Below are 15,186 nucleotides of genomic sequence, written 5' to 3' on the forward strand. Positions count from 1 at the left end.
CTCAGGTCCTCCGGGCCCTTGGGGGTCCTCAGGTCCTCCGGGCTCTTGGGGGTCCTCAGGTCCTCCAGGCTCTTGGCCAGCGGCGCCGGCTGGCCGTCGGGCTCGTCCTGGCAGCCGAACATGGCGCCCAGCAGGTTGACGTTGGAGAACTTCTTCTCGTTGCCCGGGCTGGGCGGCGCCGTGTGGCTCTCCGCCCCGAAGCCGGGCTCCAGCCCGTCGGTGGACTCGGCCTCCTTCAGGGACCGGTACGGCTGAGGCCTTCAGGGACAGGTCCACATGTGAGTATTCATCGTCACGGCCAACGAGTCAACCAATGAAAAGACCCCAAATAAAGATGCACCTACACGAGTTTAAAAGTTTGGGGTCACATAGAAATGTCCTTATTGTTCAATGAAGATCACATTACATCATAACTCTCTCCATAGTTAATGTGTAGATGACTATTCTCTGGTGTTAGTGAAGTCTCTACAGAGGTGTGTAGAGGCCCATCTCCAGTGTTCTAGTGGTACATTGTGTTATCGCCTGAGAAGACTAGCGGAGGAGTAGAAAACCCTTCAAACCCTTTTCATGTGAGCGCAGCTGAAAACAGTTATGCTGCTGAGAGAAGCTCTAAAACGGGCCTTCCTTTGAGCCACAAGAAGAACTACATTAATATTTACAAGAAACATCATTATTTATAACCTCCTCAACGTCTGGACTAGATTTTATATTCATTAGATAAATATAAGTGAGTTTACATGGGAAACACATAATTGTTCTGTGTGACCCCAAACTTTAGATGGTAGTGTATGTTTTACTCTTCAGAAATGAAGGCAACACTCATACCTACAGCCCCAGCCTAAATATATATATATACATATAAATATATATCTATATAAATAGAAATATATGTAAATATATATATATATAAATAAATGTATAAATATATATAAAAATGTATATATATATATATTAAATATATATAAATATATATATATATTAAATATATATAAATATATATTAAATATATATAAATATAAATATATATATATAGCTATGGTGGTTGACGCTGTGCTGCCAGTCATTTGCATGTAGATGAACTGTTAGAGAATATAAAGGCTGGAGGCAGGTTGGTTTTGCCTCATGACTTCTACCACAAACACAAATGCAGCTCAGCCATGAGATGAGAAAGCAAAGAGCGAAGGAAAGCTTCGTGATTATTGGGCAGTGCAGAGCCAATCAGAGAGCTGCGTACAGAGGAGACCACTCAAAAGGAACGGAGAAGAGAAAGCTGTCGGGGAACCCGGAGACGGCGGCGGCGTCGGCGTACTGGAGCTCGTCTCCGGACGAGTCCTCGGACAGAAAGACGGTGTAGTGGCGCGTGGGACGCAGAGAGCTGAGCGAGGAGAGACACAGGAAACCACAGCAGGTTACAGGTTATTGAGGAGAGGGAGGACCAGGAGGAAACAAGAGCGTCAGGTGTCAACAGACAGGAGGTCAGTGGTTCTCCCTGAAGACAGGCCGAGACCACATCGCACTACAGCCTCAACTTCTTACATTCATGTCATTTAAAGGTCAGAAGGTCAGCCTGGGTCACCTCGACCAACTCAGAGAATCTTCAGGTGTTTCCAGCTCAAGTGAAGTGTGTATATAAATAAATATATATGTCAATGCAAAGGAGGAAGCTTACTGGTCGATGCTGCTCTCCAGACTCACGTTGCTGCTCGGCCTCTTCAGCAGAACTGGAGGCCAAACCTGGAGGAGGAGAAACACACCAACCTGTGATGAGAGGTTCAGGTACCGAGACGATAGAGGAGAAACACACCAACACGTGATGAGAGGTTCAGGTACCGAGACGATAGAGGAGAAACACAAGAACACGAGATGAGAGGTTCAGGTACCGAGACGATAGAGGAGAAACACACCAACCCGTGATGAGATGTTCAGGTACCGAGACGATAGAGGAGAAACACACCAACCCGTGATGAGATGTTCAGGTACCGAGACGATAGAGGAGAAACACACCACCACGTGATGAGAGGTTCAGGTACCGAGACGAGAGGAGAAACACACCAACCCGTGATGAGAGGTTCAGGTACCGAGACGATAGAGGAGAAACACACCAACCCGTGATGAGAGGTTCAGGTACCGAGACGATAGAGGAGAAACACACCAACCCGTGATGAGAGGTTCAGGTACCGAGACGATAGAGGAGAAACACAAGAACACGAGATGAGAGGTTCAGGTACCGAGACGATAGAGGAGAAACACACCAACCCGTGATGAGATGTTCAGGTACCGAGACGATAGAGGAGAAACACACCAACCCGTGATGAGATGTTCAGGTACCGAGACGATAGAGGAGAAACACACCAACCCGTGATGAGAGGTTCAGGTACCGAGACGATAGAGGAGAAACACAAGAACACGAGATGAGAGGTTCAGGTACCGAGACGATAGAGGAGAAACACACCAACCCGTGATGAGATGTTCAGGTACCGAGACGATAGAGGAGAAACACACCAACCCGTGATGAGATGTTCAGGTACCGAGACGATAGAGGAGAAACACACCACCACGTGATGAGAGGTTCAGGTACCGAGACGATAGAGGAGAAACACACCAACCCGTGATGAGAGGTTCAGGTACCGAGACGATAGAGGAGAAACACACCAACCCGTGATGAGAGGTTCAGGTACCGAGACGATAGAGGAGAAACACAAGAACACGAGATGAGAGGTTCAGGTACCGAGACGATAGAGGAGAAACACACCACCACGAGATGAGAGGTTCAGGTACCGAGACGATAGAGGAGAAACACACCACCACGTGATGAGAGGTTCAGGTACCGAGACGATAGAGGAGAAACACACCACCACGTGATGAGAGGTTCAGGTACCGAGACGATAGAGGAGAAACACACCACCACGAGATGAGAGGTTCAGGTACCGAGACGATAGAGGAGAAACACACCAACACGTGATGAGAGGTTCAGGTACCGAGACGATAGAGGAGAAACACAAGAACACGAGATGAGAGGTTCAGGTACCGAGACGATAGAGGAGAAACACACCACCACGAGATGAGAGGTTCAGGTACTGAGACGATAGAGGAGAAACACAAGAACACGAGATGAGAGGTTCAGGTACCGAGACGATAGAGGAGAAACACACCACCACGTGATGAGAGGTTCAGGTACCGAGACGATAGAGGAGAAACACACCACCACGTGATGAGAGGTTCAGGTACCGAGACGATAGAGGAGAAACACACCACCACGAGATGAGAGGTTCAGGTACCGAGACGATAGAGGAGAAACACAAGAACACGAGATGAGAGGTTCAGGTACCGAGACGATAGAGGAGAAACACACCACCACGAGATGAGAGGTTCAGGTACCGAGACGATAGAGGAGAAACACAAGAACACGAGATGAGAGGTTCAGGTACCGAGACGATAGAGGAGAAACACACCACCACGTGATGAGAGGTTCAGGTACCCAGACGATAGAGAAACACAAGAACACGAGATGAGAGGTTCAGGTACCGAGACGATAGAGGAGAAACACACCACCACGAGATGAGAGGTTCAGGTACCGAGACGATAGAGGAGAAACACAAGAACACGAGATGAGAGGTTCAGGTATCCAGACGATAGAGGAGAAACACACCACCACGAGATGAGAGGTTCAGGTACCCAGACGATAGAGAAACACAAGAACACGAGATGAGAGGTTCAGGTGTGTGTAAGTGTGTAGGTGTGTGTGTATGCGTGTGTGTATGCGTAAGTTTGTAGGTGTATATGTGTAAGTGTGTAGGTGTGTATGTAGGTGTGTGTGTAGATGTGTGTGTCGGTGTGTGTGTATGCGTAAGTTTGTAGGTGTATATGTGTATGTGTGTAGATGTGTGTGTAGGTGTGTGTGTGTCGGTGTGTGTGTGTAAATTATTTTAGTTAGTTGCGTTCGTGCCGTGAGATTCTTCACACACTCTTATTCACACTCTTCCTCACACTCTTCCTCACACACTCTTCCTCACACACTCTTCCTCACACACTCTTCCTCACACACTTCCTCACACACTCTTCCTCACACACTCTTCCTCACACGCCACATCTCCGCCCACCTGTCCAAAATGCACCGTGATTGGCCGGTCGTCCAGAGGCCCCTCCCCCCTGACGGTGGAGGAGGTGAAGCCGGCGTTGTTGTCGTCGTCGTCCATGGCGACGGACCCCGATGAGGAGAAGCCGTTTTCTACCTGCTCCTGCAGAGGAGGAGGAGGAGGAGGGAGGGGGGTAGGGGGGGGCAGTTAAGGAAACGACAGCCGTGACCTTTGACCTCACAAGCAGAGCTTGACCCCCGGTGCTTCGTTAGCCGGGTAGTAGCGCGTACCTTCTGCTTCAGCCGGCTCTTCACCTCCTTGATGCGCATCTTGGCGTGGTCCTTGGCCTGCCGGTCAAACGCTCAGTTAAACGTCTCGAGAACTCAAAGGTAAAGTTATCATCTGGAAGCCGGAGACTTACAAGCTTGTAGGCGGTCTTCATGGCCGGGTTGGCTCTGGTCTTCACCGTGTTGAAGATAGCCCCGCCCCCTTTCTGTGGGGGGCCAATGACAGGCGTTACTGACGGCAGGTGTTCCCTGAGGAAGGTGTCGTCGGGCGGAAGCCTCCGGACTCACCTTCACCGTGAACAGCCACTGGTGGTACGTCCTGTCGCTGCCTGAGGTCACAGCAACACAACGGGGTCAACAGCAGGTAGAGGAGGAGTCCAGCTGCACCTGTCCTCTCACCTGTCCTCTGACCTCACCTGTCCTCTGACCTCACCTGTCCTCTCACCTCACCTGTCCTCTGACCTCACCTGTCCTCTGACCTCACCTGTCCTCTGACCTCACCTGTCCTCTCACCTCACCTGTCCTCTGACCTCTGCTGTCCTCTCACCTCTGCTGTCCTCTCACCTCACCTGTCCTCTAACCTCACCTGTCCTCTCACCTGTCCTCACACCTGACCTCACCTGTCCTCTGACCTCACCTGTCCTCTGACCTCACCTGTCCTCTCACCTCACCTGTCCTCTCACCTCACCTGTCCTCTGACCTCACCTGTCCTCTGACCTCACCTGTCCTCTGACCTCACCTGTCCTCTCACCTCACCTGTCCTCTCACCTCACCTGTCCTCTCACCTCACCTGTCCTCTCACCTGTCCTCTAACCTCACCTGTCCTCACACCTGACCTCACCTGTCCTCTGACCTCACCTGTCCTCTCACCTCACCTGTCCTCTCACCTCACCTGTCCTCTGACCTCACCTGTCCTCTGACCTCACCTGTCCTCTGACCTCACCTGTCCTCTCACCTCACCTGTCCTCTCACCTCACCTGTCCTCTCACCTCACCTGTCCTCTCACCTGTCCTCTAACCTCACCTGTCCTCACACCTGACCTCACCTGTCCTCTGACCTCACCTGTCCTCTCACCTCACCTGTCCTCTGACCTCTGCTGTCCTCTCACCTTAACTGTCCCCTCACCTCTGCTGTCCTCTCACCTCACCTGTCCTCTAACCTCACCTGTCCTCTCACCTCACCTGTCCTCTCACCTGTCCTCTCACCTCACATGTCCTCTAACCTCACCTGTCCTCACACCTGACCTCACCTGTCCACTCACCTGTCACCTCACCTGTCCTCTGACCTCACCTGTCCTCTGACCTCACCTGTCCTCTCACCTCACCTGTCCTCACACCTCACCTGTCCTCACACCTCACCTGTCCTCTGACCTCACCTGTCCCCTCACCTCTGCTGTCCTCTCACCTCTGCTGTCCTCTCACCTCACCTGCGTACTCGCCCATGCCGATCTCCTCCTCGAAGATGTCACTGAATCCTTCTCCCGCGTTCAACAGGTCCAACCGGTCGTCAATGAACTGCAGCGGGGGGGGGGGGATAGAGGGTTGTGTGTGTGTAGATGTGTGTGTAGGTGTGTGTGTGTAGGTGTGTGTGTGTAAGTGTGTAGGTGTGTGTAGGTGTTTGTGTGTGTGTAAGTGTGTAGGTGTAAGTGTGTAGGTGTTTGTGTAAGTGTGTAGGTGTGTAAGTGTGTAGGTGTGTGTGTAGGTGTGTGTGTAAGTGTGTAGGTGTGTGTGTGTGTAGGTGTGTGTGTGTGTGTAGGTGTGTGTGTGTGTAGGTGTGTGTAAATGTGTAGGTGTGTGTAGGTGTGTGTGTAAGTGTGTAGGTGTGTGTGTGTGTGTAGGTGTGTGTGTGTGTGTAGGTGTTTGTGTGTGTGTGTGTAGGTGTTTGTGTGTGTAAATGTGTAGGTGTGTGTGTAGGTGTGTGTGTAGGTGTGTGTAGGTGTGTGTAGGTGTGTGTGTGTGTGTGTAGGTGTGTGTGTAGGTGTGTGTGTAGGTGTGTGTAGGTGTGTGTGTGTAGGTGTGTGTGTGTAGGTGTGTGTGTGTAGGTGTTTGTGTGTGTAAGTGTGTGTGTGTAGGTGTTTGTGTGTGTAAATGTGTAGGTGTGTGTGTAGGTGTTTGTGTGTGTAAGTGTGTGTGTGTGTGTGTGTAGGTGTTTGTGTGTAGGTGTGTAAATGTGTAGGTGTGTAGGTGTTTGTGTGTGTAAATGTGTAGGTGTGTGTGTAGGTGTGTGTAGGTGTGTGTAAATGTAGGTGTGTGTGTGTAAATGTGTAAATGTGTAGGTGTGTGTGTAAATGTAGGTGTGTGTAAGTGTGTGTGTGTAGGTGTGTGTGTAGGTGTTTGTGTGTAAGTGTGTGTGTAGGTGTTTGTGTGTGTAAATGTGTAGGTGTGTGTGTGTGTAAATGTGTAGGTGTGTGTGTAGGTGTTTGTGTGTGTAAATGTGTAGGTGTGTGTGTAGGTGTTTGTGTGTGTAAATGTGTAGGTGTGTGTGTGTAAATGTGTAGGTGTGTGTGTAGGTGTGTAGGTGTGTGTGTAGGTGTGTGTGTAAGTGTGTGTGTGTGTGTGTGTGTGTGTGTGTGTGTGTAGGTGTTTGTGTGTGTAAGTGTGTGTGTGTAGGTGTGTGTGTGTGTGTGTGTGTAAGTGTGTGTGTGTAGGTGTGTGTAGGTGTTTGTGTGTGTAAATGTGTGTGTGTGTGTAGGTGTTTGTGTGTGTAAGTGTGTGTGTGTAGGTGTTTGTGTGTGTAGGTGTTTGTGTGTGTAAATGTGTAGGTGTGTGTGTGTGTAGGTGTGTGTGTGTAAGTGTGTGTGTGTAGGTGTTTGTGTGTGTAAATGTGTAGGTGTGTGTGTAGGTGTGTGTAGGTGTTTGTGTGTACCTGTTTGAAGAGCTGCAGCTGGATGGCGTTCTGGAGGAAGTGTCTCATGGCGCTGGACCGATGGCTCACGAAGGTTTCCTCGTTGAACGTGATTGGCTCTCCCTAAAAAAAAGTTCAGGGGACCAATCAGCTGTCAGAGCAACGGGCAACCAGGAGGTGAGACCCTCAGAGGACCAATCACAGAGCATGAGTCACGCGATGTCACCCATTGGTTAGCGGACTGCTGAGTTTCTGGTCGCCATCTTGGATTACAGCCGTGAACGGAAGATACCATCATGTTGAATGCGGAGGAGACGCCGTGTACACGTCTGTATACACGTGTCTGATAGCGGCAGAGACCTGTCACTCTCAGTAAGCCCCGCCCCTAAAGCACGCCCTGCTCTATGGTCTGTTTGACCATAGAGTGACCGCCATGCTGTCCGCTCCCTAACGACCAGAGCCGTGTGCAGCGGCACGGCGCCAGGGTCCATGAGAGGGCCGAGGGGGAGGAGTCAGAGGGAGAGGTCTGGGTCTCTACTCACCGGCTCCATCTGCAGGGCGTTCCTGTAGCTGCCGAACAGCGCCCCCTGGCTGCGGAGGAACGCCCGCGCCACGCCGTCCCCGGTGGTCGTGGAAACCTTCGTCAGGCGACTCTTCAGAGACGAGACCTGCGGGGCGGGAAGCCATCGGAGGTTAGGACTGGAAGAGAGGGCGCCGGCGTCCAGCGGAGAGGGCGCCGGCGTCCAGCGGAGAGGGCGCCGGCGTCCAGCGGAGAGGGCGGGTCTCCTCACCACGTCGCTGGGCAGGCTCTGCAGGTCGTCGTACGGCGTCTCCAGCGTGTTGGTGTCCACGTTCAGGACCACCACGTCGTCCAGAGCCATCGCCCGCACCTTCTGCACAGAGACACGGGTCAGCTGGGAGGACCAGGACCCCCCCACACACACACATATGCCCCCCCCCCCCCCACACACACACACACATATGCCCCCCCCTACAGGACCACGTACCTCCATCAGACTGGAGTGCACTCCGATGAGGTACGGCATTGGGGCGCTGACAAGAGAAGAGGGAATAAGAGTGAGATAACACCTGGGCTCTGGAATCACACACACACACACTGACTGTTATACTGAGTGGACAGGGAGTAACCCAGGTAGTAACCAGGTAGTAACCCATTTATTAAGCCAGGTAGTAACCCAGGTAGTAACCCAGGTAGTAACCCATTTATTAAGCCAGGTAGTAACCCATTTATTAAGCCAGGTAGTAACCCAGGTAGTAACCCAGGTAGTAACCCAGGTAGTAACCCATTTATTAAGCCAGGTAGTAACCCAGGTAACTCACCAGCAGTAGTCCAGGAGGTGCTGAGGCAGCACAGGTATGTACACGTGCTGCCAGTGCATGGGGAACAACATGGTGGTGGAGCCGTGGACACACGCCGTCAGCTGGGGGCGACACACGGAACATCAAAGGAAACATGACATGATGTAGGTGATTGTTTAGGATCACATCTTAAACTAAGTGAGGACCTCCTCGTGGAAGACCTCCTCGTGGAAGACTTCCCCGTGGAAGACCTCCCTGTGGAAGACCTCCTCGTGGAAGACCTCCTCGTGGAAGACCTCCCTGTGGAAGACCTCCCTGTGGAAGACCTCCCTGTGGAAGACCTCCCTGTGGAAGACCTCCCTGTGGAAGACCTCCTCGTGGAAGACCTCCCCGTGGAGGACCTCCTCGTGGAAGACCTCCCTGTGGAAGACCTCCTCGTGGAAGACCTCCTCGTGGAAGACCTCCTCGTGGAAGACCTCCTCGTGGAAGACCTCCTCGTGGAAGACCTCCCCGTGGAGGACCTCCTCGGGGTACTCACGGTGCTCAGCTTGCTGCAGCAGATGAGGACCCTGCGCTCGTAGAGCATGCTGGCGTACAGGTGCAGCATGTTGTTCACGTCCACCGCTACGAAGTACTCGGTGAGGTTCCTCTGCTCCAACACAAGAGGGGCACGTTAGTGGGGAGGGGAGGACAGCCACTGAACACGAGGGGCCACACTCACGCTCTCAGGGATGCTGGGCAGCTCCCTGGTGTCGGGCACCGTGAAGAAGGAATGCTGCAACAGGAAGCAGGAAGAAGGAGGCAGGAGTCAGACCCGGCTCACAGGGGATGGAAGAAGCTGGGTGGGCTGTGACGTGAGGAGGACTCACCATACCCAGATGAACGGGGACCCCCGGCTCCGGGATGGGGAGTGTGTGGAGGGACACCAGGAACTCCTGCCATTGGCTCTCCTGAAACATGGGGGCGGGTCAGAGGAAACACGTGGTCACATGACCCAGTCACAGGAGGTCAGAGCTACAGAACCTCTGGAGCTGACCTCATGAGGGTGTTGCGACATACCAGTTAACGTGCCATTTGTAAATAAATATTGATATCATCATATTAATAATTATAATAATACATCATATTGTGTAAATAACCCAGCGTCTTATAAAACATCTATGAACTTCTTTTAATTTTCACTTTCAGAATTACTAATATTTTTTATGAATGAAAACACACAAAGAATGTAAATAAATAGCCAAATAATATTATCAGTATAACATTATCCTGCAGTAACATATATATATATATATAAAATAATATCAATATAATATACATACATCTATGTAATAATATATATATGTCAATATAATAATATATATTATATATATACATATAATATATAATACATACATCTATATTATTATATCTATAACATATATAATAAACTATATCTATGATATATATAATAATACATATATGTATTATTATATATATAATATATATATGTATATAATAATATATATATAAAATATCTATGTATTATATATATACACACAAATATAAGATTGTGGCCGATCCCTCCCACCCGGGTCACATACTCTGAGGTCCTTCCCTCCGGCAGGAGGCTGCGGTCCATCAGGACCAAAACCTCACGCCACAAAACCAGCTTGTTCCTGGCTGCCGTTGGCCTCATGAACAAGGCCCGGACCCCCACCTGACGTGGTCACCTCCCCTCCCCCACACCTCAAGCCTGTGTTATGCACACACTACTTTGCACACTGAACATTGCACATGCACTTTAGCACTCCTGCCCTGCTTTTTGTATTGTAGTACTTATTGTGTTTGTATAGTACTTATTGTGTTTGTATGTTTTATGTTTTATGTTCATTTTATGTTCACTGTATGCACCTATACACCAGAACAAATTCCAGGTAGGTGTAAACCTACTTGGCAATAAATACAATTCTGATTCTGATATACATACAGGACTGTCTCAGAAAATTAGAATATTGTGATAAAGTTCTTTATTTTCTGTAATGCAATTAAAAAAACAAAAATGTCATGCATTCTGGATTCATTACAAATCAACTGAAATATTGCAAGCCTTTTATTCTTTTAATATTGCTGATTATGGTTTACAGCTTAAGAAAACTCTAAAATCCTATCTCATAAAATTTTAATATTTCCTCAGACCAAGTAAAAAAAAAGATTTATAACAGCTGAGTGTTTGTCAAGGCTCAGGAAACCCTTGCAGGTGTTTCGAGTTAATTAGACAATTCAAGTGATTTGTTTAATACCCTACTAGTATACTTTTTCATGATATTCTAATATTTAGAGATAGGATATTTGAGTTTTCTTAAGCTGTAAGCCATAATCAGCAATATTAAAAGAATAAAAGGCTTGCAATATTTCAGTTGATTTGTAATGAATCCAGAATGCATGACATTTTTGTTTTTTTAATTGCATTACAGAAAATAAAGAACTTCATCACAATATTCTAATTTTCTGAGACAGTCCTGTATGTATATATTTACATATATATATACATGTATATATATATATAACGAGAAGAGTCCCACTCACCTGGCCTTTGATGGTGTAATCAGCGAGAATATTAAGTAGCTTGTAGAAAACCTCGAACCAGGGCAGGTAGCTAGAAGACAGGAGCAGGGTCACTGTTAGTGTACACACACACACACACACACACACACACACACACACACACACACACACACCTGACAATGCAGTAGCAGGTGTGGGCGCCTGAGGAGAGGCGACAGAAGCCAAATCTCTGCTTGCTCTCGATGTCGGTCAACACGAAGGTGAAGTTCTGACCCACTTGGTTCACCGTCAGGCTGCAAAGAGAGAGGTTAAACAATGTGTTTATAAACAACAACAACACAGGGTACATCTGTGAAATCAAAGACCAGAAACTCATGTTTACTGAGGAAATACATCAAGAGTAGAGTCACTATATAGACTTCTATACAACCAGAGGAGTGGCCCCTGGTGGTCAGGAGAGAGAATGCAGTGTGTGTGTGTGTACCTGTCCATGTTGAAGGGGAAGCAGAACCTGGGAACAGTCTGAAGAGTCTCCTGTCGGACCCCGATGACAGATAATAAAGTTGTGTTTCATGGATTATCATCAACATGACGTAATAATGTGATATTGTGTTAAAGGGCTGATGGGAAGGAATGTCGAACCTGGTCTGTGTAGTCTTCAGGGAACTGCCTCCTCACCTCCGGCCCTGTGGACACACACACCGTGGACAAGTGAACACACCTTTGGACACATGATCAGCTAAGTGTTCACCCCCCCCACAAAGCCCGGTCCATGAGGAACAGGGTCTCCCGGTCCACTGTCGAGGAACTGGACCAGCCCCCACTGAGCCCGGACGTTGGTCGCTCTTATCTCGGTGTAATGTCCTCACATTTTGGCCCTTGTCGTATTTGTCTCCCAGCATGCATTCTGGGTACGTCCTGCTCCTAATGATGGCAGGCTGAATACACACAGAGGTGTCAAGGATTTCAGATAGCTCTGTAGTCGACATCGATAAACATCATCGACTTAATTCCTTTTAAGTAGTCGTCAAAATGACAAGAAGGTGCTGTTGCATGCTCTGTCCAGCAGGGGGAGTAAAACACCACACGGGATGCAGGAGGACCCTGGAGATGCTGACTAAACTAAACTGAAATCCTGGTTTCTTTTGAGAGGAAATAAACTTTACAGAAGCGCAACGCGTGAAGAAGAACTCAAACCAACATCAGGCCTTTAAAGCCTCATGTAGGAACAGGAAGAGGCTCGCCACAGAGGGAAGTGGCTCCTTGAGTACTGAACAGGAAGCGGTGAGGCTCCAACAGGAAGAGGTTCTCAGAGCCCACGTCTCTCCAGGAGACCACATGTTGCAGATTAAATTAGGTTATTAAAGATGAGATACATCAACATTTATCAAATCCATCATTTGGCATTTAACTGGAAACAATGACTATTTAACAACTCTCTGAAAAGCATATATAGACATACAATACACACTCAGGAGTGGACAATTATTACTTCCAGGTACTCACCTGCGCTGGGCGAGCCGGGATGGGCGACCTCCAGGTACACCTCGAAGGTCGACTCGGGCCTCTCCCTGGAACACACAGCTCGTTATTACCACTGAGCTCGCTGCACGTTGTGGACAAAGTAAACATGTTTATTACATACTATTAGAGTTTATTTATGTCACCTTCAAAACACACGATGCTGAACTCTTGAGAGATTTTTATTTTGATGTAAAATTGTTTAATTTGCCTTTGTTTTTATTTAATTTAATGTTGAGTTGTGTTTGTTAGAGAAGAATTGTTGTTGTGTATTTTATTCAGTCACTGCAATACAAGACAATATTATTATATATAATATACAAAACAGAAAGACTGAAAAGGTAAGAAATGCGTATATATTCCTATCCTAAATTATTATAATCAAACAAATCAGACAATTAATATAAAATAAAGAAAAACAATAAAGAAAAAAGATAATATATATATATATCCACATACGTACGTTTCAATCACACTCATAACCCTCAACATTTGTTTTATAAATAATCCTTTTGAAAACCAAAATGAGGAATCTTATATCCATTTTAAGGTTGTTCCATAATTCTGTTATTGTTCTGTGTCAGTGGTCAGCAGTCTGTCTGTCAGCGGGTTGGTGGTTCAATCCCCGCCCTGGACCATGTGTCCTTGAGCAAGACACTTGAATGGCTCCCGGTCGCTGGTGTATGAATGTAACATGTAAAGTGTCTTTGAGGACGATAAAAAGCGCTCTATAAATTATGATGTTATTTCTCACTCCAGTGGATGTGACGGTGGTGTAATACCGAGTCCCTCCACACGGGGCATCTCCTGTCTTTAGTCTAAACAAGAGAACCATCCTGTGCCTTTAGGGAACAGAGCCGCTCCCCGTGCGGTCGACCTGCCCAGAAACACCAAAACAGGGTCGTGACCTCAGGGTCGTGACCTCAGGGTCGTGACCTCAGAGTCGTGACCTCAGAGTCGTGACCTCAGGGTCCTCACAGGTAGCGGCTAACAGCTGGCGCCCGGTCCCCGGAGCTCTCAGAGAAACATCCCATAATCTGTATGCTGATGCTTAAGAAAACAACGTTTGGCTTATTGCTCAACCAAAAAAAAACAAAAAAAGATGTTCCAGGGGGAGGGGTGTGTGTGTGTGTGTGCGAGTGTGTGAGTGTGTGTGTGTGTGAGTGTGTGTGTGAGTGTGTGTGCGAGTGTGTGTGCGAGTGCGTGCGTGTGTGTGTTGGGACGCCGGCCCCTCCCTGATGACACGTCTCCCTGCTGCTCCAACATGTTCTCGGGTCAGAGGCCTCCGCCATGAAGCTCCTTCAAATAGTTTCACATTAAAAACTTCAGGCAAGAAACACGAGAGCTGTGTGTGTCTGTTAGTGTGTGACTCTATGTGTGTCTGTTAGTGTGTGACTGTGTGTCTGTTAGTGTGTCTCTGTGTGTGTCTCTATGTGTGTCTGTTAGTGTGTGACTATGTGTGTCTCTATGTGTGTCTGTTAGTGTGTGACTATGTGTGTCTCTGTGTGTGTATCTGTGTGTGTGTGTGTGTCTCTGTGTGTGTATCTGTGTGTGTCTCTCTCTGTGTGTCTCTGTGTGTCTGTGTATCTGTGTGTGTGTGTGTCTCTATGTGTGTCTGTTAGTGTGTGACTATGTGTGTCTCTGTGTGTGTATCTGTGTGTCTGTGTGTGTGTCTCTGTGTGTGTGTGTGTCTCTCTCTGTGTGTCTCTGTGTATCTGTGTGTGTGTGTGTGTGTGTCTCTGTGTGTGTATTTGTCTGTGTGTGTCTCTGTGTGTACATAAAGGTAACACAGTGTGTGACCGTGTTCTTTAACGTGTTTACTGGAAACGGTTCCACAGTGTGTAACATGACGGCGACACCGTGAAGGCTCCCGGTACACCGGGTCGTATCCACACTGGGTCGGAGACGTGAAGCTAGAAGACCAACCGGGACCGGGACCGGAGCCCCCAGCCGCCGTGTTGACACCAGCTCCAGAACACGCCCTCCCTCCCGGGGAAGACCCTCTTTGACGCGTTAGCAGCGAGCTAACGGTCCTCCGGTACCACCGGAACCCTTCGCGAGCCCCTCCGGCTGCTCTCCGTGTGTTCTCCTCTCCGGTAACGTGGAGCACCGACACTGTTGTGAGCCCTCGGTGTCGCCACCAGTGCGGGCCTCGCACGGAGCTCCATCTGCCCGCCTCCAGCCCTCAGATGACTCGCGGTAACGGCGCGAGCGCAGCGGCGGGAACCCGGACGCGTCCCCCCGGTACCGAGCGGCGGAGCGGCGCTCTTACTTGATTCGGGACCCCATCCTCGGTTCTGGTCGCGGTCCCGGACGCGTCTGGTCCCGGCGGTGCCGTGTTGTGGATGCTAACCTGTCACACAGCGGCTGTGCGGCGCCATGGTCCGTTACTGCACGCGCATAGGTCACGCTCTGCGCCGCAAGGCATTCTGGGGCTTGTAGTTCATTTGGTCACGTGCCAGGAAATTGCAGCTTCGACCACAGTATTGGCATAGTTACTTATCTTATATTGTCAAAGTGATAGTGATATATGATAGTTATATAATTGTCTTGTTTTTTATATTATATAGAATAATATTGTATTTTATTGC

General features: G+C 48.8%; 1 protein-coding gene across 1 annotated transcript; it reads right to left on the reverse strand.

Annotated features, from left to right (window-relative positions):
* Window positions 1–1,016: 1,016 nt before the first annotated feature.
* Window positions 1,017–15,062, reverse strand: dennd1a (DENN/MADD domain containing 1A). The gene is made up of 21 exons (XM_056432171.1): window positions 14,868–15,062; window positions 12,581–12,645; window positions 11,717–11,760; window positions 11,559–11,608; window positions 11,248–11,367; window positions 11,096–11,165; window positions 9,397–9,477; window positions 9,249–9,302; window positions 9,066–9,176; window positions 8,549–8,649; window positions 8,215–8,260; window positions 7,999–8,100; window positions 7,750–7,875; window positions 7,229–7,330; window positions 5,790–5,877; window positions 4,652–4,692; window positions 4,498–4,569; window positions 4,367–4,423; window positions 4,101–4,238; window positions 1,670–1,734; window positions 1,017–1,375 (listed from the first exon to the last, which is right to left on the reverse strand). The coding sequence occupies exons 1-21, from the start codon at window positions 14,882–14,884 to the stop codon at window positions 1,219–1,221; spliced, it is 1,707 nt and encodes a 568-aa protein (XP_056288146.1). The 5' UTR covers window positions 14,885–15,062; the 3' UTR covers window positions 1,017–1,218.
* Between the last annotated feature and the right edge of the window lie 124 nt (window positions 15,063–15,186).

This window comes from Pseudoliparis swirei, chromosome 15 (assembly GCF_029220125.1).
Source record: "Pseudoliparis swirei isolate HS2019 ecotype Mariana Trench chromosome 15, NWPU_hadal_v1, whole genome shotgun sequence".
Taxonomy (NCBI): Eukaryota; Metazoa; Chordata; class Actinopteri; order Perciformes; family Liparidae; genus Pseudoliparis; species Pseudoliparis swirei.